General features: G+C 40.8%; 1 protein-coding gene across 1 annotated transcript in view; it reads right to left on the bottom strand.

Moving 5' to 3' along the window:
* Window positions 1-26,886, bottom strand: part of THSD4 (thrombospondin type 1 domain containing 4) — a 2,493,250-nt gene that overhangs the window by 7,240 nt on the left and 2,459,124 nt on the right. The window contains exons 16-17 of the mRNA XM_078684935.1: window positions 17,290-17,469; window positions 1,550-1,694 (exon numbers count right to left, since the gene is read on the bottom strand). Coding sequence (XP_078541061.1) covers window positions 1,550-1,694; window positions 17,290-17,469 — 325 coding nt within the window. The remainder of the gene's footprint in view (window positions 1-1,549; window positions 1,695-17,289; window positions 17,470-26,886) is intronic.

Genomic DNA, 26,886 nt, shown 5'->3' with positions numbered 1-26,886 from the left:
CCCCCAGTCCAGTCGACTCAGCAAAAAGTCTGGGAGTCATCATCAGCAACGACCTCACGATGAAGCCCCAGGTTAATGCTGTAGTCTCCTCTTGCTTCTTTCAGCTCCGGAAAATCCGGAAGATAGCCCGCTTCCTGACCATTGAAGCCCTCACCTTACTCCTGCTGGCTTTAGTCATCTCGAGAATTGACTATGCCAATTCGCTTTATGTAGGTATTCCATCCTACTTGCTGAAGAGGCTGCAGCTTATCCAGAACCAGGCTGCACGCCTCATCCATCATCAACCCAGGTATTCCCACGTTAGCCCTTTGTTAAAGTCCCTCCATTGGCTCCCTGTGTCTGAGCGGTGCAAATTCAAGCTAGGCTGTATTATTTTTAGGTCCCTTGCCGGTCTGAGTCCCTCTTTTATCTCTTCATTACTGCACCCTTATGTTCCTGCTCGTGACCTCCGCTCTTGCCACCTTGCGCTACTCAAGGTCCCTATCTTTAAGCGCAAGAAACATGGAGGTTCAAGATTCTCATTCCTCGCCCCTTCCTTCTGGAATTCACTCCCTCTGAGCATCAGACTTGCTTGTTCATATGTACGCCTCAGGTCCCTCCTCAAAACCCATCTGTTCCGTAATGCTTTTTGCTAATGCCTATATGTTGTGAACTGTTCTTTCCCGCTGCTCAAGCGCCAAGAAACCGTTAGGTGTTAGCTGCGCTCTATAAGTAATTTTTACATTACATTACATTTACATTTTACATTACATTACATTACATTACATTACAATGCTCTTAGCCATGTTATCCACCTCCCATTGGATAACATGGCTAAGAACTGTTCAGGGCAGGTGTTAGCTTTTGGAGATATTCCCGCTTAGCGCGAATATCTCCAAAAATTGGTAATTGGAGATAGCGATGTTAGCGACTGTTTCCAGTCGCTAACATCTTGGCACGCCCACTTTGCATGTCATTAGTGATAAATTTCTCTGATATGCAAAGCGGGGCCCAAGATGGTCGCTATCTCCTACTAGCTGTCGCTAACTGGTGTTAGCGACAGCTAGGTAATAGGGAGATCATTTTATCTCCGCTTTCTTGGCTTTTAAAGCCAAAAAAGCGGAGATAAATCTCTTGATAATATGCCCCTAAATTCTGAAAATTGAATTGTTAATGAGCAGAATATGCTGTTTTTAAATACTAACTGAACGAGAATAAATTGATAGAATGGTTTCTGTGTATCTGTTTCTAAAAAAAATAGTTAATTAGTATAAAAAATTCTCTGCAAATATATTTTTTGCATGATACCGTTTGCGCAATCACATTTTAGGTGGAAGGGTGTGGTATTACCCTGAGTGAGACCATTACTGAATTAATCTCTGTATACTTTCTGTTTCTATACTACATGCCCACGAAATAGTTCATTTTACGAGATGCGACATCTTGTTCCACTACCGCCCTATATTTGTTGAATAGTAAAAAATACTCTGCAAATTTTTTTTTGCATGATGTCAATATACCGTTTGGCCACAAGATGGTGGTATGTACTAAGGCAACACTCTCTACTGACCTATCTCCGGTATGCAGTCCTGAGGGTTGCAAATTTCAGTTTCTTCCGGTTTCATCTGTGGCTCACATTGATCACTAGGCATCATATCATCGGACAAGCACCGCACTTCGCGAACTCGGAATCCACTTTCGCAGGTTTTTGAACACTGAAAGGAAGGAGATTTTACTGTACACCAAATGAGAGAATAACAATCATCACAAAAATAACCTGACGACTGGTGAGTGATTTAAGGCAGAATGTTCAGTTTTGAACGCAGTTATTAGACTCTGTCACCATACACACCGATCTGATCCAGGCGGAATACTCCCGACTTTATAACACAAAAATTGGTGTATTGTAGCTGTCTCCCCCTGAACCCTGCCTCTGCCTCAATAGATGTTAATGGGAAAATATATTCCCCCGATATTTTTTCAAACTCTCCCGCTTTCCTATTCTAAAAGGTTGACATGTGTGTGTGATGTATTCATGGGTATCTAACATGCATCTCTTTACCATGAAGGGAAAACCGTTGCAAGAGTTAAAATGCAACCCAAAAAATACTTTAGTAGTCATCCGTTTTTGATTCGATAAAGGATTGTAAAACACAAGGCGCTCCACTATGTGGAGGTTCTTGTGTTTTTTTCCCATATCCTGCAGATAGCTCTCAAAACATGGTTACTTAGCCATGCAAACTTAGGGCTAGTTTAAATATTGGGGATCGGGATACTACGGAATAATAGGGGTGGGCTTTATTTGCGTAGTCACGCTCCGCAAAGCTCCGCAAAACTGTAAAAAATCTCTGCAAGCATGCAAAAGTGCAACGAACACGCGGAATTGCTTGTTCCCCGCCCATTCGTGATGCTTATTTCCTGTTTGTGAACACTGTTTGCGTGCTCGGGGGGGGGGGAAATCTCACGAACATGCTTTTTGAAAAAGCAAACAAGCAACAAATTCCGCAAAGCCACTGATCGCGGAATTATTGGCAATTCCGCGTTCTCTGTGGAAATCAAAATTACCCAAATTTCGCAAATTCCGCAAACGGAACGGAATTTATTGCCCAGGCCTACTTAACAACTTAGCAGATGTCCTGTCTGCCATATTACAAGTACATGTAGCCTAAGGCACTTGCAATAAGGCAGACTTGATATGGTCCGCGTTTGTGAGGTAGCTTACCATTCATCAAAACTCCAAGGGGCTTATTTACAAGCCTCTTGTGCCACTTTTGCATCCTTTTTAACATGGGAAAAGAGACGTACGGGTGGCACAAGGTGTTGTAAATGAAGCCCTAAATAAGACCTGTACGGCCTACTTCGTATCCGTGGCTCATATGCACCTGCAAAGGCCAGACGGAGTGAGTGCCATCTGACGTTTGGCTAGTTTACCCCCCGCACGATTTACAGTGGGTAGTCGACCATGGTACGGGGATCATTTGTTTTTCTATTTTCAAAAACAAAATTCCATTTCAGGAAAACAAGTTAAAAGTTTGACAAACGGTACCATTATGATGGCAGAGCCATCCATCAAAACCAGTAAGTATATGATTAAGCTGTTTCAAAATTCAAAACTTCTAATTTCTTAATAATGTGGCCACTGTAAACACTTTTCAGTTTAATATGATAAATGATACAAATGCATTGAATGACAAGTGTTAGAAATGGTTGTAAGCTTGAACTTAGAAACATTCATGCCCCCTTGCCACTGCCCTGACGACGATGCGATTGATGAACCAAGAGCTGGAAGTCAGTTGTCTTTTGCCAACTGTTTGTAGCCTAGGGTGTTACTGTAGATACATTTAGATTACTGTCTTTTGTTTTTGTACAACGCACACCGTGAATTGTTGTATTTGGAATGTACTGTCACGTGGCAATGAAGGAAAAGGTGGAACTATGAAAAACCAAGTCATTGCCAAGAATCATACAATGTGGTCGAGTGGAAACTGGGACGGATGCAAGGTTTCCTGGTTTCACATTGTGCAATCTGGCCATTACTTGGGTATCTCTTTCTCTCTCTACAATTTTAGATCATAGCATAATACTTTGTGCTTAATTCTTTGACGTCATCTATAAGTGCACTGGGTTTAATGCATCTGGTCTATGCATGTTTCATAAGGACTGGTGGTGTTTGTGGAGGGTAATGATTTAATGCAGAAACTCAAATGAAAAACCAGAGTACCCACCGTTGCCCCATGCATTGAGACCATTTGCTCTATATAGCCAATTGTCTTTATCATCTATTCTTGAATTCATTCATCCACCCACTCCTCACTCATCCAACTGTTCATTTATTTATTTATTCATTCATTGAGCCATGCCTCCATTTTCCACACATCAATAATTTGAAAAGGTTCCATAATAAAAAAAAGTGTGTTGTGAAGCACACCATATTTTTTATTTTTCTCAAAATGTCTTGGGGGTGATTTCTCTCAAACCCTCCTTATAGTGGTCAGGCTCATTCGTGAGCAGTATGAGAGCTTGTCTGGCAAAATTTACCATGGCTGCATCTGGTTCCCAGACTGGCCCTGACTAACACATTACTGCTCAACCCCTTGGCAAAGGGAAACAGCCTTTACTACGAAGACTGAACAACAAACAGCCTTTACCACGAATTCTGTACTAAGCAAGCCCTACCGTGCATGTGCCTTAACCATGCATGTGTGTGGTTAAGGCATATGCAAGGTAGGGCTTGCAGACGGACAGAAGCAGGCAGAGATCATGGTGAGGCAAGTGGGGTTGGGGTGTTGGTCGGGTTGTTTTGTGGGCTGAGGGTGGGGCGGGGTAGTTTTTTGGAATGGGAGTGGGTTGGGGTTATTTAAAGTTGGGGTAGGTTGAGGTACTTTTGTGGGCTGGGGGTCGGGTTTGTTTTGTGGGCTGAGGGTGGGTCAGAGGTAGTTTTCTGGGCTGGGCGGTTGGAATAGCTTTGAGGGCTGGTGGGTTCGGGGAGGTTTTTGGGGTTTGGGAAGGGGCTTGTGGTAGTTTTCAGGGCTTGGGGGGATCTTTGTAGGGTTCAGGGCTGGGGGCAGGGATCGTAATACCTCTTAGGACTTAAGGGGGCAGGGTCGTTTCCAAGGATTAGTGGGTAGTTTAGTTTTCAGGGCTTGGGGGCTGTTTTAAGGTTCAGCGTGGTGGCAGGGATCGTGATACCTTTTAGGACATAGGGGTGCAGGGTCGTTTTTAGGGCTTAGAGGGTCATTTTCAGGGATATTGGGAGTGCAGGGGTGAAAAAGCGATTAGGGCTGGAGGGGAGTGCGGTAGTTTAGGAACTCCGGTCAGGGGCCGGGCTTAAGACTTACCTGTGAATTCTTAACCACGGCTATGTGTTTACCAAATATGCCTTCACAACAAATGATTTGTTATAAAGGCATGCGTGGTAAGGCACATTCGTGATTAAGAATTTAATTGTTTAGCCTTCGTGGAACCGACATGCGTGGTAAACGCATGCGTGGTTCCATCCTACAACCCCTGGCAAAATGTTCTTGATTCAAGCACAATACACTACTCAATCTCTATCAATCAATCGCGGCATTTGTAAAGCGCGCTACTCACCCGGGAGGGTCTCAAGGCGCTGGGGGAGGGGGTAAGTCACTGCTCTATCACCCAATCAAAACTTTCTTAGTTGGAGAATGGTCTTCGACTGGTTGTTGTCTAGCTGAACAATCACATCCACTGACCAAGTAAAGCTGGGTCCTGTTCTATCTAAAACCACTATGGTTGACGGTGGAGTTCTGCAAAAGTCAACCTTCTTCAATATTCATATGGCTCCACTGGGCAAGATCTTCAAAACAACCTGAATCAGACATCACATTTGCAGGAATGACACCCAAATCTACTTATAAGTGGAAAAAGGATTTGGAGAATGTCATCAAATGACATCTGCTGAAAGATCTCCAGTATAAGATGGAGTACAACTGGCTTGACCATAATAAATCTTTTTGGACCTTTTCCACCTCTTTCTTCCTCATGTTCTGACTCAATGGGAACACCTTTAATCGTCTGTAAACATTGCGCCAAACAAAATAGTTTTGACCTATCGAGGCTAGTTGGCTTAAGCATTCTTCTCTTGGGAATAGCCCGATTTGGTATGAGGGAACACATTAGGTCAACCTATGCATGCTTTGGACATGCAGTGACCATGCCACAAAAGTGCCTCTCAATTGGAGGGTCACCCAGAAATTAAAAGTAGCAGACCCTCTCATTGGTTCACCCTATCAATCAGAGGTGATAAAAGTCTGCCCTTAGCGGTCAGTGGTTGTTCAGAACTGGTCTATGATTTTGAAGAGGTGACTCTACATGGGGCCAGTCTGAGGAAGTCATTTGCAGCCTGCGGTGTGAAGGCAAGATAAGAAGCTTTCTCATGTGTCTGGAACTTGAGGACGTTTTCTCTATGACCGACGGATTAGGCTGCAAAGGAATGTGCCAGTTTGACGTGGAGTAAGGGCATCCGCAGCATCTGTCAGAGAACCAGCTCTTCCTGTGAGGCTTGTGCAGCTAGCGCTTTGTACAAGGACATTGTAGAAAGCTGCTCAAGATATGGAAGCCTGATTCCAGTCCTTGAAGGTGAGATTACTTTACCTAGACTCCTACCCTGTGCTGTGGAACCCTGTGTGGTACTTCCAGTTACAATCGGTAGCTGGTGAAAGAGTGTACCATGGTACAGGCCCCTCAATCTTCCTTTGTGTGACATCTGGGGGTATCAGGGTGTAAGTGGGACTCTTGCCATTCAATACCCTCCTACAGCTAGCCAGTGATACTGGATTAGTGGTACGTCAGTAAACTGTTCCAAGACATCAGGCACATGTGATCAGATCCCTGATGTCACTGGAGCTGTGTCCTCAATCAGGATGGGAGGGCTCTTCTATTGCTTTGGGTGGGGATTACGGGCTGTTAAGAACATATGACTTCACACCAAATGCTGAAGCTACCTAAATTCAATAAAATAATTAATATCATGGCTCTAGCGAATGAGAGCAACTCTGTGCAACATGGTCTGTAATATGCAATGCTAATTGTGTGTTTACATGCTATTTGTGTTTGTATAGTGCTTAGCATCTAGGCGCTATAATACTGCTTGGATTCAGAACTGTGGCCAGAGGGTTGTAGAGACATCTAATTTTCACTGTTTATCCTAGTTTTATGTGTAATAAACATATCTTGTGTGTATTAAAGTACTTTTCTTTTTAAAAAGTAAAGCACTGATTGGACATTGATTTTATCAGCTGGTAGTATGGTGTTCACTGAATTCTGAATGTCTAAGCCCACATCACCTCCTTAACTAAGCCTTGGACTGCTCTGTCTTGCTGCCCAAAGAGAAACAAGTGCTGGAGAGAAGTACTTGGTTATCCTGTTTTTGGTATACAAGTCAATCTGACACAAAAACAGAAACACCTACCCAAATCCAAGGCCTTTGTCATTCCCTGAGAGCAGTATTTGCACAACATCAAGATGGCTACTCAGCAGCATGTCACAAGCATTATTTAGCTGCCAGGTAACCGATGATTTAGGCAAAGAACCTTTGACTTTCTAAAAGTACCTTTTCCATATTAGTTAATAAAAATCTGACTTCATCAATTAATTGGGCTTTTAATAAATATTTCAAAAGTCAAAGAATGACATTTGTAGCAGTTTCCTAGCCTGAGATAACATTATTGAATTCAATAGTACATGCCACTACTTTTCTATGGAACAGCAACCTTCTACTGTGAAAATAGCCTTCAGAGCCTTTTCACTGTGAGGGCATGTGCGACTTAAAACTCTGCACGTCCTACATTTAAATACTGTGGGCCTCATTTATGAAAAGTGACGCATCACTGCGTGAAAACAGCGATGCGTCACTTTTCACTGTGCACTCCTTACGACACCAATGATGCGTCATATTTAATATATGACGCATGCTGTCGCAAGGAGTTACAGTCTGTATTTCGGACGCATCTGTAAGCGCAAAAGTGACGCATTGCTGGAGTGTGTCACAAAAGTGACGCAACTCCAGCAATGTGCCCTTTCACATGGGGCAAGCCCCTTGTGAAAGGGCCTGCGTCAGTCTTACGCCTGCTGTGAGGCAGGCGCAAGATTTTGATGCAACGGCGTCCTAAAAGTGACGCAGTGAAATCTCATAGATTTCACTGCGTCACTTCTACGACCCTTCCTTGCGTCAATACGCCCCCCTTGCAAACATTATACCTGGCGCAGGTATAATGTGGCGCAGGGGTTTACAAAGTGACGCATCTACCTGGATGCATCACTTTGTAAATATGGTGCAACAAGGCACATTATTTACGCTGCTGGTGCGTCACAAAAAGTAATGCACCGGCGACGTAAAAGTGACGCACGGCCTCATAAATGAGGTCCTGTGTACCCTGCCTTATCAGGCCTACTTAGGGGTGACTTACTATTTAAGAGGAAAGTTTAGGTCAGTCAAAACTGGTTATTTTGACAGGGTGAATTTGCAGTTAAAAATTTCAATAGCTAAGCTACACATGGTAGGCCTGCAGTCATGTTTGCACTCACATTGTAGTGGATGGCATAATTGGTGCTGCAGTCTACTATATATATATATATAGTGACATTTAACTTACTTTCCTTAGGAATACTTTGTAGCATATACTAGGGACTTTAATTAAGGTAAAGCCAATTAGGGGTATACCACTTTCATCATGTTGAAAGAGTGCAGACACTTTTACCACTGGTTAGCAAGGGTGAAGTGCACAGAGTCCTACAGTCAGCAAGGAAAATTTGGGAATACACAACGCAAAAGATGAACATTGCGTACAGAAGCTGCTTCATTGTGGTCAGCCTCAAAACGCATCTAGGATTGATCTACTGTGACCAGTTGACCACCGTGGTTGGCGCTTAACGCTTTTGGGCTCTATTTTGAACCTTAAACTTTAAAAATTCATATCTCAAGTTGCTCCCCTTGTTGGATTTTTATCTTTTTGGTATCATTTTATTTATTAAAATTTACTTTTCTAATTTGGTTTGGTATATTTCTTGTATTTTTTTTATTTAATTACTGTTTTGGCATTGCAACGTGTAAATACTTTACACATTGCCTCTAGGTTAAGCCTGTCTTCTCTGTGCCATAGCTACCAGGAAGTTGAACTCTGGTTAATTTAGCAATTCTAATGGTTCACCCTGACAAGGGTATTAGCTACTGGTTGAGGAAGGTCTTCACCCTCCTTAATCAATATCTCAATTTCTTACAATGAGCAAAGTGAATCCTGTCCTTGTGTGGGCACCCCAAAAGCCTTTACATTATGCTGAATTTGAGTGTCAGGCAATAGGATTAGGGTAATTACCACAAAAAGACCACCTTAAGGATGAAAGGTCTAACATACATCAAATGTGTCTAATTTTAATTAGGTTACAAAATTCCCTAGGTCAATTACAAATGCAAATCTACCTGTGATCTTCTCCCCACAAGTGCATGGACATAAATCTCCACATAAATGCAGTTCAGCAGCTTGAATAGGTAGCACACTTAGGGCCAGATGTAGGAGCCCAAATACCGGTCGGTAACGGCCGATTTTGGCCGTTACCGACCGGTATTTAGGAATTGGCATGTAGGGCCAGATGTAGGAGCCCAAATACCAGTCGGTAACGGCGGATTTCGGCCGTTACCGACCGGTATTTAGGAATTGGCATGTAGGGGCCATTATTTTACAGAATCTGTAAATTTACCGATTCGGAAAATTTACCGATTCTGTAAAATACAGAATCGGTAATTTTACCGATTCGGTAAATCCAAATGTAGGTGACACTCCTGAGAGTGTCACATGCCCTTAAGAGTCGGTATTTTACCATACAATCCTATTGTGTGGTAAAATACCGAATCCAGGTGTGCATACACATCTGTGCATGTACACTGTGCAATGTGACACACAGACATGCCCTAAGGGCATGTATGTGTGCCACATGTCACACATGCCTTTACTTCGGGTGCTAGAGGGTGTCAAAGTGACACCCCCTACACCCTTGCAACATTCGGTATTTACCGATTCGGTAAATACCGAATCAGTATTTCCCATTGATTCCTATCGGCTTCACAGCCCATAGGAATCAATAGGAAATACAGATTAGGTAAATTTACCGATTCTGTAAAATACCGAATCGGTAATTTTACCGATTCGGTAAATCCAAATGTAGGTGACACTTCTGAGAGTGTCACATGCCCTTAAGAGTCGGTATTTTACCACACAATCCTATTGTGTGGTAAAATACCGAATCCAGGTGTGCATGCACATCTGTGAATGCACACTGTGCAATGTGACACACAGACATGCCCCACATGTCACACATGCCTTTTACTTCGGGTGCTAGAGGGTGTCAAAGTGACACCCCCTGCACCCTTGCAACATTCGGTATTTACCGATTCGGTAAGTACCGAATCGGTATTTCCCATTGATTCCTATGGGCTTCACAGAATCGGTAAATACCGAATCTTACAGATTCGGTAATTCAGATTTTAAAATTACCTACATCTGCCCCCTTCCCATATACAGACTCTTAAATACCGAATCGGTAAAGTTCGGTATTTAAGAGTCTGTAAATGGGAATTACCTACATCTAGCAATTAGTCGTCAGAGCTGCAACAGAGTACCCTCTCTGCCTAACTCTAAATCAGGTTGTTACTCTCTAACTATGTTCTACCCATAATATAAGCTTTCTAGATAGCATTTATCTTGTGAATATTTTGGGGGGGTACCCTCAAGATGGCAGACTTCATGGCCTGCCTCATATGATCAGTGAGCTTTGAAGAGTCTTGGTTTATCATTATGCTGTATATACTTGATTTATACATTCCCTCATGATCTGCTTTTTGCCTCTTAATTACACGGATGTTATTACTACTTTATTTTTTTGCTTCTGTCTACATTTTTTTGACTCTACACTTCCTGAGACAATTTTCCCTGAGTGCTATATTTTCTTTGCATATGACGCTCTCTTTATTTACTTCTTCAAAATCCGAAAAGTGTTTCTGTGATTTTAATCTTGATTTATACTTCACATGCCTATAATAGCTCTCTGGATAATTTAATGATTTACTGGTTGGTGGCTCGTTTGCCTCTCCAAGTACTTTATTTACATGTCTGACATCTTTCAAATGTAGTTTTGTCTACTTTTCAATAGAATCTATGCACTAGTATTTGGAGAGTAGTAATATCCAGCAGCTCGATAGTTGTAAGTCCTGTAAACTTATCAAAATCTCCTATTGTTGTTGACTTTATTGGTAGATCTAGACTTTTTGTTTCAGCCATTAGAACTGGAAGCATTTTTCCACAATGTCTCGTACATTATTAAACTTTAAATGTCAACCGGTTTCTTCTGTTACTAAGCCCAAATGGACTTAACAATTGCTCTCCTTCTATTGTATCTTCTAATAATCATATCTTTGTTAAGATTCTGGTTAAAATGAGGGCTTGCCAAAGGTTTAAGAAAGTGACCAAAGTCCAATACATTGAAGACAGATGGGTGGCTATAGACAACAAAGTAGTTCGGACAGACAACTTATTAGAGACATTCACATTATCACTTCTAAACTTGTAAAATAGGGAATGCAAATTAAATTGCTGCAGTGATACCCAAAAGTTTGGAAAATGACAAGTGTACCAATTTTAGATGGTATGCTCTGCCTGAGGTAGTTGCTGGTGTACTCTACCTGCTATTCTTAAATAGTCTATCCCTGATGTGGTGGCTATTCCAAAATCACCTTCAGTGCAACGATACCCTTTCGGGTGATTGTGCACTTTACAAATAAACATACTATAACATAACCTATGCTCACTATAGTGACAGTCCGTCTATTATGGAAACTACGGGGCATATTATCAAGGAGGTTTATCTCGGCTTTATTGGCTTTAAAAGCCAAGAAAGCGGAGATAAAATTATCTCCCTATTACCTAGCTGTCGCTAACACCAGTTAGCGACAGCTAGTAGGAGATAGCGACCATCTTGGGCCCCACTTTGCATGTCAGTGATATTTATCACTAATGACATGCAAAGTGGGCGCGCCAAGATGTTAGCGACTGGAAACAGTCGCTAACATCGCTATCTCCTATTACCAACTTTTGGAGATATTCGCGCTAAGCGCGAATATCTACAAACGCTAACACCTGCCCTGAGCAGTTCTTAGCCATGTTATCCAATGGGAGGTGGATAACATGGCTAAGGGCATTAGCTCGGTAATGCATGAATATCGCTGACTTTTCAGCGATATTCATGCATTGCGGCCGTTTTTTATCGCATTTGCGATAAACCTTAGTAATACCAAGGTTTATCTGCGATAAAAATCGCCGCAGCACAGCGGTAAATTTTTGTCTCTAACTAAGCAATAGCGATAATTATCGCTATTGCTTGGTAATATGCCCCTACATTCTTCAACCACTTACTCATCTAAACCTTGTGACCCTGTTCTTTTCTTGGAATACACTGGCGGTGTACATGTCATCAAAAACTGTAAATTATGGAACATTTTCAGATGCCCTTATCCAAGTCATTTCCAAATAAGACAAATACCTTAGATATTCTCACCTCACTTAATGTGATTGTAAAAAGTATGCTAAAATTCTTACCACACATTTTGAGATTATTATTCCTAATAATTGAATGACTTTACTGCACTGGTTTACCCACCTCCCCCCATGCTGACCCTTTTTTGATGTTTGGGCACTCTGAGCCTAGGTATTTATAACACTTTTACATAAATAAAAAAAACAATCCTACGAATTTTAAAGGTACCTTGAGTTTGATGATTCCCCTAAATGAAACTGAGTAATGAACCAAAATATATCATAACTTTGTGAGGGGGCTGGGAAAAATCAGAAAACGAGATGTGCAAGAACGTCATCAACAATAGGTTTATTGTGATAAGATTACCATCTTTCCAGCTTTCAGGAACAGGCAGAGTTCTAAAGAAATCAATTTTATATCACTGTTTTTATTTTTTTATAAGTAGTAGTCTAATTATTATGGTTCCAACCTATTTGAGGTTTGTGGTGGTAATAAGTGGAAATGTTTTTGAAAAGTACGCATAAATTAGAATTGAGCCATTGGTCATTTGTGTAGATCACTTATGATTTTCTCAAAAAAGTAATTGTTGTAATATAAACATAGGAAAAATTAGGTGATGTTTTAATCTGAAATTGTTTGTTCATGTTGCTGATTTAGAAAAGTATTGTACTGTTGCATCCATCAGACTCTACTGGTAATAGAGATACATAGGGTCTCGTTACAATGGCGGTTGGACGAGCGTCTGACCCCCATCGTTTCGGGCACGAGATCGTCCGAAAAGGAGTTGGCGGACCCGATAGCCCAAATATGATATTAACACCATGCAGGTGGTCGTAAAATGCGTTTTACTATTGTGGCTTGTGAAGTGGTCCAGGAAAATGCCGCTACACAAGTCACAATAACACAAGCAATTTTTCAAACATCCATGTGGTGCCTGGGACCCGGTGCATGGATGTTTGGGGGGCCACCACATGTACTCCCCTGGCCACATAGTGGAGGCCTATGGGGGATGAAGGCCCTGCTGGGAGCCTCCAAAGTCCCTTTCTGACAGTGTTTTCATGTCAGCGGGACTGCTGCATAAAGGCTATCAGAAACTGACATCCTAATCCCAACGGTGGTGCCCCAGCAGGCATCGCCTACATTGTAGAGATTAGGCTCAGACTGCCACCTCAATGAGCTCTATGAGATTGTCGGAGGCGGTAGTCTTTCCCCCGCCTCATGGAGTATGACTGCAGGATCTTAATCCAGCAGTCGGACCTCTGCCCTAGATATCGGGCAGACCGCCACCAATAGGCTGTCTACTAGTCCACCCGACATCGTAATCAGAACCATAGTATTTTATTTACCTAAAAACACACAGTAATGTGATTCAATACCTGAGTATGAGCTTATGATTATATTTCATTGTGTACAGACCATGCCTCAATTCATACGGTATAATCTAATGATTGAAAAATGGGCATGAAGATAGCCCATGCATTTTTTAAATTGCCTAAGAGAGTGAATTTTGGAGTAGTGGTTACTTTTACAACTATGAATTTATTATTCAGAGTTCATTTTGTAAAATGTGTACTTTCTTTCACAATTTCTTACATTTTGAAGACAAAATGGTGATAAATGTAATTAATAATAAATAATGTTTCACTAGTCTCCATTGCCACACTTCTCATGATAAAAACATTGCGACACTTGTGTGAGCTGTAAAATTTCTGTTTGAAAATTGAGCCATCCTAGTGATGTGGGAAGCAGCGGCCTTTGGCCTGGGCCCTGCTGTCACAAGGGATTCCTAACAAACCCAGATGTTTATGAAAAAGTCAATTCTGAGGAGAATCAATGGTGGTGTGCTTTGTGTCGATATAACTACTATTTCTGGCCAAGAATGCCCAACAGATGTCAAGCATTAGCAAATATCATGCATTTAAAATTTCAGAATTTGCAGGGATTCACAAATTCCTACCACCACCTAAAATTTTCACAATTCTCAGAATACAAATGTTACTCCACTTGTGTGACAGGGGCACTGGGCTAGTTATGTGACTGCACCCGCACAAGAACATCTTAACTGTGAGCTTGTGAAGTCAATATTCTATGATTATGGTGTTTGCATGATCCATGGATTAGTTCACTCATGTCTCAGTTATTTTCTTTGACCTCACTTAAACATGAACTAAAAAATCTGCTAACCTCTTGGTCTTCTTTGCTCCTAAATTCCTATATATTCCTTCAATACTTCCTTTTAAAATTCCCAAATATACATTCAGACAACTTTACTCTTTATGTTCACTATTTTTAAGGAATCATGAGCCACCTAGATGTTTCCACTCAAATCTTAAAAGAGCTACATTGAAGGGGGTGCTAGATTCCCAGATTTTAAACATCACCATGATTCTTTATTGATTAGAAAAGCTTGCTGCTAGAAACATAATTTGAGCCTCTCTCCCATTTGGGTTCAGTTTCAAAAACTGTATTCTCTGAATTTGGCTTTATAGAGGTGATGTATATGTCCAATTGACCATCCATTAATGCCTTTCCTAATTTAAATACTCATGTTTTCTACTAAGTTGCTTTCTTTTTTCCAATTATTATTTACAATCTTTCTTTAATTCATCATTTAAACTAAATCATTTGTCATGAGAAAATTAAAGGTGCCTATTGGAATTAACCAAATGGTTGATAACTCGCTAAAATCTCTAATTGTTTCCTTTTCAACATGTAAGCCTAAATTCTCATTACCAGATTTCTTTCAATAACGTTATCAATGTTTCCATCCCACCCTTTCTCACCTTTGTGTCAAGAATTCTGTTGTAAATGTTATAAACTTAGAGGTTGACACGGAGTTGCATACAACTATGAGAAATACTGAAAGCTGTCTAATTAACAAGATGATGGAACAGACTTGTTCAGCATGTTCAAAATCCTTGAGAGAGTCACTATCAGAAAAGGATTTACATGTCTCATAGGATCCTCTTTGCTTGAGCAATAGCTGGTTAAAATTATTTAAAGTTGTTGGGTCCTTTACCACTCGTCAGATGTTACCATTCTATTTATAATACATTCATCTCATCACTCTAATCAAAATCCGTAGGTTTGTAAAGTTTGAAGATGGACTAAATTGGTTACATAAAGCTAAAGGAAGTTCTCTGGTTCATGTTATTTGAAAGCAAGTATGTTTTGATTTTTTTAAACTGATATTTCTCTATTGTTTCAAAATGTCTTCTTAGTTTTCTCACTTTACTACAAATGTAATTCTTTAAAGGTATGGAATATTGTTTATCTAATTTTTGCTATGGTATTCAAGAAGATTACATTGTGGAGGAATGGCATATGTGAGAATCACATAATTAAAAATACTATTTCTACTACTCTTATGAGAGATGCTCTCAGAGGACTAGATTTACACTTTTCATCTTTACAGAAGTCTACCATTAATTAAGTACTAGAATTCTGTTTACAACCCTCTGTGAATCCTCTGTTTTTATTCCTTCTCAATGTTACAGTTATTATTTTGTGGTGTAACTAGTGTATTATTTCAAAAGTACAATGCAATACAATAATGACAGTTTTTAAAGTATCTTCTTCTGTCCTTGCTACTCCCTTTTGTAATCGTTCCTTATACTTTCTGTAAGAAAGTGGATTATTGCAGGTGGTTGACAGGCCATCTCAAGGAATATTAATACTCCTTGTCAAGGCGAATCCTGAAGGTCACTAAATTAACCTTAGGTCAACCCCCTGGTAACTATGGCACAGGGAAGACAGGCTTAATTTAGGGTAATGTGTAAAGTACTTATGCAATGCAAAACAGTATGCAATAAAAATCCCGAAATGAATTAGAAAATTAGTGTAATACTTTGACTCGGAACCAACAAAAATCCCATAAATGAAATGGAGATATGAATTTTTAAAGTTTTAAATAGAAATAGCACCAAAAAGCTCAAAGCGCCAATGATAGTCTATGGAGCCAGTAATCTGGAACTTAGGCGTACTGTGTTGCTGACTGCAATGGAAATCTGGGCAGATACACCAAGTCGTGGTCTAGTTGAAAAGTATGGAAGTCAAAAAGTTCAAAACAGTTCTTAAATCCCAACACAAAAAAAACATTTTGTGAATAAAAGTCCTTCCTGACTGCTATCTCCACGGACATTTTAGCTGCCTCTATGGAACCATTTGCCAGAAACATGAAGCAGATTGGTCCCGTTGGATCTCTGGAGCTTTGGAGATTTCTTGCTGAAAATAGTTTAAGTCCCAATGCAGAATGAGACTTAGGCATTTTTTCAGAGGAGCCTTGAGGGGGAGAAGCTGAAATTGAATCTGATGCCATGGAACTGCTGACCAGATATATTTTCTAGGAGTCCTGCTGAGGATATGGGGGAAAATATATTCAGAAGTTTTCGAACTTTCTTCTGGTACCCAAACAACCACAGGGGGACACTTCTAAGGTCTCTGGCACCTCACGGGAAGGCACTTAGAGACTGTGAGGGTATCAGGCAGAGGCCAACAGCAAAGTCCAGTTCAAGTCCCTCTGGTCACCAGGGCACTTTAGGGAAAAGGCCTCTCACAATTTGTTGTGTCCCTATAGCCACAGAGTTCACTTGTTTGCCCTGGCATACGAGGAAGAAGATCCAGTCCTCAGAGCTACTCTCAGAGGACTGGAGAAATGCGCATGCACGGGCGGCCGCGCATGCGCATTTCGATGGGAGAAGTCGGCGCAAAATAGAAGAGGGAGCCCCAGGACGCCGCGGACCAGGTAAGTGCATTTATGTATTTTTATTGTACTCGTTACTTAAAATTATGTATGTAGAAGAGGGCGGGAGGGAGGCGGGTGGCGGACAACTTCGCTCTGTCCACGGAGCGTGCGTGGTGTTGCCTACTTTGCAAAATGCAAAGTAGGCAACACTACGTACACTCCGTGGGCGGAGCGTAGTCTTGCGCCCAGGGTTATAAATAAGCCCCTCAGAGTTTAGTGGATGAATTACTCCATCATTACTTTCTATAGCACTTATAATAGGGTGGTTGAGATATCTATTGCACATGTGATGGAGAAACCCATCTGCCTAACTCTAAATCAAGTGCTTTGTCAGAATGATTGAGATATTTTTGCCAAATGCACCGAGCCCTTCTCAATGAAGACTAAGACTTCATAATGTTGCAGATTTACCCTTAAAAATTAACACCAAAGATTAATGTTCTCCTGTGTGGCAAAATAAAAGTACTCGGTTCTCTATGGAACCAAGACTAATGTTCACCTGTTTGGCAAAAACTTACCGTACTCCATTCTGTATGGAACCACTTAGCTCCACAAGGTTTGAGGTAGCAAGGTTGTTGGCTGGCAGGCCTTTCCAAATAGGAACAATCATAGGGCTTTGCCACTGTAAAACTGTCTGCAGTTTTTCTGACGCAGATTACTTCTCTCTGCTGGGTCCCACTGCCACACTCAACTGAGCACTGAAAAGGGGAAGAGACAGGAAAAATCAGATACAACACCACATAATGTCTATACCAATACCTTAAGGAGTGGACGAGAACAACATTATTTATTTAGGCAGACAAATAAGATTGTTTTTTGGATCCAACCATAAAGCATGATTCTAAATAAGTTTTGTTCAATAAGGATTCAATGAATTATTTTTTTAAATAAGTAGGCTCATGCACATTTTCCCACGTGTCTTCCTTGCAATTACAATCAGACTTAACCATTCCGATGCCTGAATGGGTTCTAGCACCCCTTCACTGCATAGCCTCACCAATTCCTCCTTTAGTAAACCCCATATAGACAAAGGAACATTCCTGGTTTTATGAACCTTGGGTATGGCCCCATCCTTTAACACAATCCGGTGCTCAAACCTTTACAGGCACCCTAACTGCATACTGAATAATTTTATAAACATGCTAACCCAATCGTCCGCTACCCGTAAACTGGTCAACAACACCTGCATGGGAAGATTGGGATCTAAAATCATCCACAAAGTGCGCTGCTCTTTCCACTCCAGCAGGGACCTACCCCTCATACACTTTTTCTTGTGCCTTTCTATACGGGATCCCAGTCCTATCACACAATATCCTATTAACGGTATTTTTTACCACAGTAACCCTCATTTTCCACATCTGCTGGACGTAACTCCCAACACATTTTTATTTGTTCAATATGTTTTATTACATTTTGTAACCAGAGATATAACGTGGTAAAAGAAATAAATATACAGTGAGGCGGGTTACATTGAGGGGGAGAGGAAAGGCTGTGCACAAGATGATTCACTATACAGTTATGCAATTGATATAGCTCATTTTTGCATGTGAATGAATACAAATACAATTAGGCATTAATATTACATTGAATCAGTGATATCTGAGCAGTAAGGGTACATACATAAGTTTTTGTGAAAGAACTTTACATTTTCGGTTGAATCGTACATCAGCGATTTACATACATGTAAAATACTTTTGGTGTAACTGGTTAATAGATGGAATCTGATTAATACACCGTGACATCTTAGAAACACGGAGGGTCTTATGCTTGTTTAGATATTTATGCTGCTTAAAACAGATTGTTAAATTAGATTATACAGTGTTATAGTTCTAGAAGGAGCCCAGTGTATACATAAGATGCGCACAGGTGTGAATAGAAAAATGCTTGTCACACATGGATGAGGGAAGATGGCTATAAGGATGATCTTGGGGTTTAGTATAGAAATTGTGAAAGTGTATTTTATTGGTCATGAAAGGAGCTTGGTGAAGGAGAAGTGACTTTCTTTGAGGAGAGATCATGGCGTTTTTTGGTTAAAGGCTCTTGAGTCTAGCGCATTCCATATTGAACAACGCGTGGCTCTCCATACGAATAGCTGAAATGCAATGTTATTGGCACCTCTGAGAAAAGTTAACCACTCTTGCCACTTAGAGAAAGAGATCGCTTAAAAGTTTTTCCAATTGTTTAGTATCAGCTTGCAGGCCAGAGTGAGCATTAGATCTAGTAAAAAACAGTTGTTGTCCTTCTTGATTTGGGGATCCCAAGGGCCCAGGATAATGTATGAGAACTCTTTTGTGGGAAGAATATTTAGGGTATACTTGATGCAGTCTAAGACTTTATTCCAGGCGTATTGGAGGAGGGGGCTACGAATAGCATATGTTCTAGGGAGCCCTCTTGTTTAGAACAGTACCAGCAGTTGGGATCTTGTTTGAGTCCAACCTTAAAGAGTTTGACAGGAGTCCATTATGTCCTATTTACTATAATATGTTTGGTTTGTTATAAGATAGGCAAAAAGGGGGATTTGTTGATGGCGATACAGTCAAAGGCTATGTCTTTCTTGTTCGATTCGATAAAACCCAAGTGGGCTGCAGGCAGTCCATTCAATCCAATGATTAAAAATCACAGAGGCACAGGCAGAGTTCCTCCCCGTTCAAATTTTATGCTAATGAGTCCAGCTCCGCTGATGCGTCGCACCAGCAGCGGGACCGCTACCTTCTGCGGCGGACTGATTAGCATAAAATTTGAACGGAGGGAACTCTGCCTGTTCCCCTGTGATTTTTAATCATTGGATTGAATGGACTGCCTGCAGGACACTTGGGTTTTATTTTTACACACTACCAGCCCCATAATGCATTAGTAATGTTTAACTCACCTGAGTGTGATTTTGACATTGAAATAAAGGAGGGACAAACGCTGATATTCGAGTAGCCGGCAGTCATTCAATTGCATAAAGCCTTAGAGAAAGGGAGTTGTCCTGAAACGCGTCAGGCTCTGCTAATGCTGGGAGCATGGGTTTCTTCCCTAAATTGGAGTTTGCTGACAGTGAGTGCATCCTGCTTGTGGGCATCTGTGGAACTGAATTTAACTCGGCCGACCCGGTCGAAGTTTACACCGCCGCTGAAGGTAGCGGTCCTGCTGCTGGTAAACGCATCAGCGAAGCTGGACTGATTAGCAAAACATTTGAACGGGGAGGAACTCTGCCTGTGCCTCTGTGATTTTTAAACATTGGATTGAATGGACTGCCTGCAGCCCACTTGGGTTTATTTTTAGGAACTACCAGCCGGATAATGCATTAGTGATGTTTAACTCACCTGAGTGGGATTGTGACATTGAAAAAAAGGAGGGACAAACGCTGATGTTCGAGTAGCCGGCAGTCATTCAATTGCAGAAAGCCTTTGAGAAAGGGAGTTGTCCTGAAACACGCCAGGCTCTGCTGATGCTGGGAGCATGGGTTTCTTCCCTAAATTGGAGTTTGCTGACATTGAGTGCATCCTCCTTGTGGGCATCTGTGGAACTGAATTTAACTCGGCCGACCCGGTCGAAGGTTGCATCGCCGCAGAAGGTAGCGGTCCCGCTGCTGGTGCGACGCATCAGTGGAGCTGGACTGATTAGCATCAAATTTGAACTGGAGGAACTCTGCCTGTGCCCCTGTGATTTTTAATCATTGGATTGAATGGACTGTCTGCAGCCCACTTGGCTTTAATTTTTACGAACTACCTGCCCCATAATGCATTAGTGACGTTTAACTCACCTGAGTGTGATTGTGACATTGAAATAAAGGAGGGACAAACGCGGATGTTCGAGTAGCCGGCAGTCATTCAATTGCAGAAAGTCATTGAGAAAGGGGGTAGTCCTGAAACGCGTCAGGCTCTGCTGATGCTGAGAGCATGGGTTTCTTCCCTCAATTGGAGTTTGCTGACAGTGAGTGCATCCTGCTTGTGGGTATCTGTGGAACTGAATATATATATATATATATATGCATATATATATATATATATATATATATAGATATATATATATATTACCTACTGGCGATAGCCAGTAGGTATATATAGTTAGGATTGTTTGCCATAGGGAAATCGCAACATTCTATTGGGAATAACTTTGGCGCCGGTTGAGGAATCTTCCTGAAATTTTCCTGAACTTTGCCTCGTGGCGCTCCGGTCCTTCCCTGAACGTTTGGGGGGGATTCGTCAAGCGGGGGCCAAGATAAAAGGGGGGTCCCAAAACATGTTTCCCCATGTTAATTTCCATAGGGCGGTTGGACTCACTTTTAGCCCGAACGGCTGAATGGTTTTCCACCAAACTTGGCAAAATTGTAGGGACTGGTAGCCCGATGTGCCTTTGCTATGTCTCGAGATATGTGCTCCAGTGGTTTTTACGAAAATTAACTTTGAAAAAATATATATTGGGCTACATTGGGCTATATATATGTTAGAGCCCAAATGTAGCCCAATGTAGCTCAATGTAGCCCAAAGATGGCCACCAGAGACAAAAAAAAACAAATGTAGCCCAAATATCAGCCTGATGTAGCCCAACTATAGCCCAATGACAGAATGTCCCAGAGTGTTCTAAAGAACAACTAGAGCGCTAACAGTCTTACTTATGACAAAAGTATGGCACACCTGAAGTCATCTTGATTGGAATAAAGTGTTAACACTTAAAACATATAATTTGCAAAGGAACAAAATGAGGGGGTTCATTTTGCCATAGAAATTATGATTAGTGCTGAAGAAAGAAAAATTAGGGCACATTTTGAATGACTTCTCAAATCGTCTTATATTTCATTAAAACAATTCTGATATGCAGTCTCCCAAGATGGCCACCAGAGACAAAAGAGCCTGTGCTTAAAAACTCTGTTAGTAAAGCAGGCATTTGAGATTTAAAAAACGTTTTAATATATAAAAACATTATCCGGTAATAGAATTAGCATTTAAAAAACCTTGCGAATTCAATGAAAAAACCATAGGTTTCAGGCCTTATATAGTTAGGAATTAGCATTTAAAAAACCTTGCGAATTCACTGAAAAAAAACATAGGTTTCAGGCCTTATATAGTTAGGAATTAGCATTTAAAAAACCTTTGAAATTCACTGAAAAAACCATAGGTTTCAGACCTTATATAGTTAGGAATTAGCATTTAAAAAAAACTTGCAAATTCACTGAAAAAACCATAGGTTTCAGGCCTTATATAGTTAGGAATTAGCATTTAAAAAACCTTTGAAATTCACTGAAAAAACCATAGGTTTCAGGCCTTATATAGTTAGGAATTAGCATTTAAAAAACCTTTGAAATTCACTCAAAAAACTATAAGTTTTAGTGGTGTTATAGTTAGCTGGACATTTTACTCATACAAAACCATCGAAATTGCTCCTATATAGTTAGTTGTACTAACTATATTTCGCGCACCCGCAATCCACTGCTGATGATGTCACATATTAGATCATTCATGACATGGTCAGTGACATCACTGATGACATCTCAAATGACATCACTGATGACATCACTGATGACATCATCCACGTGACAATCACATACACCTTTTCATACACTATTACAATTTTTCATCACTCTTTGTAAAATACAGAGTATCATTTTTAAATCCATTGTCACAGCAATACAAGTATCTAAAAATCCACTCAGTGATTCATAGATGTATACACACATCTAATCACTTACCTATGGATTCACTCATACATGCTGTCAATGAACAATAGAACACTATCAAAAATACTTATACATCTATATCGACATTAAACAACAGCACGCATCCTATTCACATATGAGGTCATCCTACTCACTCATGCAAACAATGGATCATACTTACATATTTACTTAGCAAATCACTTATACAAACACCACTTCTTCTCTTCATTTAGATAGTAAGTCATACTTAGTGAATTATAAAATCGTTATTACAAGTATACAGTTATCCATACAGTCACTCACACAATCATTGTGTCTTATGTATACTTATTTATATACAACAACTGACACATACACTGCCTTTTATTTTTCTAGTTTGTTGGACCTGTACCATGGAGAAATATATTTTCTCATCACCACACCCATAAAGATATTCACTCACCCAAACAACTGTTAGAACATGTAGTTTTAACTTCATATATCTACTGAATCAATTATTCACACATCTTTGGACAGTCACACACCCCCCACCAAACCACACACACTTTCACACTGCCATACAAATACTCAGTTAACTAATCAATAACTAATATAGGCTTTCACATAGCTAGTAACCAACTGTAGAATAGGTTTACACAACAACGGACAAAGTGATACAGATATTCACACAGTTTAGTCACTATCCCCTATATTTAGTGAGACATTATAAATTGGTCAAGTAAACAGTCAATTACACTGCTACTAAATCCTCCATCCAAATATTTATTTATATATATCCACTTATTCTTCAATGCAAATTGCTATATATATAATGCATATTTAAATAACGAAGCAAACCACATTCACTGGATGATGTCATCAGTGATGTCATTTGAGATGTCATCAGTGATGTCACTGACCATGTCATGAATGATCTAATATGTGACATCATCAGCAGTGGATTGCGGGTGCGCGAAATATAGTTAGTACAACTAACTATATAGGAGCAATTTCAATGGTTTTGTATGAGTAAAATGTCCAGCTAACTATAACACCACTAAAACGTATAGTTTTTTGAGTGAATTTCAAAGGTTTTTTAAAAGCTAATTCCTAACTATATAACTCCTGAAACCTATGATTTTTTCAGTGAATATATATATATATATATGTATATATATATATATATATATATATATATATATATATATGCAAAGCTCCAGAAAATAGCAACCAGCACTCGGGGGGGGGGGGGGGGGCTAAATCCGAGTAGGATTTATATGGCACAAGAAAAGAATGTACAAACGCGTTTCAGCGGTACGCCTTCGTCATATATATATTATGTCCCAACAATTATCTTTTATCTCTTTGTGCCATTGCTAAAACAAACTGATGACAATTTCAACTGCACCCTTGATTTGGCACACAGTGACCTTCATCTCTCGAACCCAAATCTTGTACCTCCGTTTTTGGTGTTCCTATTGCTCAGGATTACTGGAAACTGAGTCCTTACTGCTGATGTTTACACAGGTAAACAAAGAAACAGTCTGCCAGCAAAAGGTGTGCCTGTCCTCGAACACACAGGAAGGGTGTGTCCATTACTGAACACACAACACCTGAATTAGCTCCTCCCTATGCAAACCTGAACATTGTAGTTCCTGTAATCGTCCACTTTCCTGATCTGTCCCATGAAGAAAATTCTCATTTTCAAGATGGCGCAGAAACGCGGCCAACATAATAATTTCTCTTCCCATGACACCAGTGGAATAAATGAGACCAGAGGCCGTATTCAAAATTCCGTTAAGGAATACGGCATCCCTCAGTTTGCTGTATTACTGCATCGCGTCCTGTATAATATGTTCAGGATCTTGCCCTGTCACCTCTTTAACAAAGTTATTGAGAAGCTTTTTTATTCTGCTAAAGGTAACGGCTCCTGGTCTGCCCCAGCTCTCTCTGCAACTGGTCCCTCCACTTCCAAGAATCTACATGCCGAATTCTGATAGTGGAAGCTCCATGCCACCAGAGAACCAGGGCTAGACTGGGAACAGAAACCGGCCCTGGCAAACTGCCCAGTTGTCCCCCCCTGGCATGAGGGGGAGTGCAACTGAGCAGTTTGCTAGGGCCGATTTCAGCCGATTTTGTTACAGGGAGCCGATATTACCGACCCCCGGTAACAAAACCAGCCCCCCAGGGGCCCAAAACATGCCCCCACCCTAGCGGCCTACTGGGGAAACGCCCGGTGCCCGCTTTGACCAGTCCGGCCCTGCAGAGAACAACAAACATTTCCCAGGCAACTACTTACAAAACATAACAATAACATGACTGGAAAGCCACATCAGGTGCACGTTTCCAGGCGTAATATTGTTCACATCACAGAACTTTTTTTAAGGTTGCCCGTTGACCCTGTGCGAAATTGTACATAGCCTGCAATTCAACTTTTTTTCTACAAACGTAAACATTTTCCTCATGGAGAAAACATTTCACTACACCCCTATAAACTGTAGGACTCATATGTCACTCTTCCCATTCTGGAAGTGGAGTTACTCCAACCCTTGATTGGATTAGCTCTCCGACACTTCCAAAGGTCGGAAAAGATGAAATGGCAATTTATGAATGTCAACAAATGCACACGTTTGTGCCTGTTCATAAACTTAGAAGGCTAAGCATGATCTGTAACGCACATTTATCACCACTTGCATGGGACTTACTACTGGAGATTTCTCAGCACTCGCTGCAAAGCAATCCGTAGTATTAAAGAATGTATTACTTACTTGTGGTGTAGTCATTACTTATTCATGAATTGCAGAAATACTACTGGAACTCATAGGAAGGTCAAAAGTAATCGAGTCACATCTAATCACCCCAAAATCTTTGTGACTCGAGCTTCAAATAGTAATTCAAATAAATATTTTGACTTTTGTAGTCTTGCAACACTATTCAAAGTTAAATGCTGATATAACAGATGTCATTTAATAGTATATTCCATAGCATATTTAGGAGAACTGAATTCACAAACAGAGTGGTCTTCCATCAAATAAATTGCTATGTAGCACATTGCTAATTACTAGAACTATGAGGAGTTTTGATTACCCTGAGGTAATTTAGGTAATTCTGCATTACTCTTTGACGCAGAATTACCGATAATTAGGCATTACTCCTCTTTGTGTTATTAAGAGTAATTTGGGGAAAAATCCTACCTTGAGGACACATTTAGCGAGTGCGAATGGGGCCTCGTGCTAACCATTCATTTTCTGCTGCATTTAGCATTGTTTCTTAGCGCGAAATACATCATAGATCTGTCTTGGCCGCAAGCAGCTTCTAGCACTTGCTATTTGTGTTCTATTGCGTTTATCGCTATTTCTTAGCACAAAATACAACCTAATATTCCTTTTAGATGTGAGGGTGCATTTTGTGCTAAGAAATAGCGATAAACACAAAATTACTCCTCTTGCGTAAACTCGCATAATTCCTGGGTAGTTCTGCATGATTACACTACACCGAATTACACGAGTTACGCCAACCCCTACTAAATACCCATATTTTGTAATACCTTTTAGACCTTTCAGCCTTAGGGTGGTCCTTGCCACCAAACGCTTTGCCTTCACCCCTCCTATTTTGGCTGATCACATTTTTGCTGGCTTTAGGACTCTGCACATTCACCCCTGATAACCTGTTCTTAAGTGTTTGTGTTCTCTCCTCTAAAAATGGTAGAATTGGTTTGTGCCCAATTGTCATATTTAATTTACTTCTAAGTTCCTAGTAGACTTGTACCACATGTACCTAAGGCCTGTAAATTAAATGCTAATAGGGCCATGCAGCACTGATTGTGCCACCTACTTCCTAAGCATGTCTCAGGCCTGCCATTGCAGCCAGTGTGTGGAGTTTTAAGCTGCCATTGCGAACTGCCAAGATAAATATCTTGCCAGGTACAAACTGTCACGGCCTTGGTCAGTGGCTCTCGGAGTCTACCCATCTTTACGTGTCATCGCATGGTCTGTGGCAAGATTCATTTCGCTTTTGCTGCATCTAAATACTTGTGGAATTGTCATGCTCTATCCTGAAAGACTAGGTATTGGGCACTGGTTTTGCATACTGTGTTTGCTCATGTCCTGTGAAATGCCACTTATTGCCTGAACTTTATGACCCCAATCCACTCCAGGTATTGTTACCTGCTTATAGAGCCTATGTGCCCAAAAAGTGACTCTTTGAACATGCAAGCCTGCTTACGGATTCATTGTACATGCATGCATGCTCACTAACATTCCTTATTGCAGGCTGTTTCCCTCCTAAGACGTTGCTCGCCCTTCAGCAGCAACTAAGGATTATGTGTCCTATCCTCCCGAGCGTATCTGCCATCATGGGAGGAACTCTAGTATAAAATGAGCCCCACCCTTGATATGCGCTTTCTAGTCTTCGGCTTGGCTTTGGGAGGGACATCATCTGAAACTCTTGTATGCGGTGTCAGATCTGGGCGTGGTTCTTTGTCTCTGACGGTAGC

Source organism: Lissotriton helveticus, chromosome 3_2, assembly GCF_964261635.1.
Source record: "Lissotriton helveticus chromosome 3_2, aLisHel1.1, whole genome shotgun sequence".
In the NCBI taxonomy this organism is placed as follows: Eukaryota; Metazoa; Chordata; class Amphibia; order Caudata; family Salamandridae; genus Lissotriton; species Lissotriton helveticus.
This window is presented reverse-complemented; position numbering and strand designations above follow the sequence as displayed.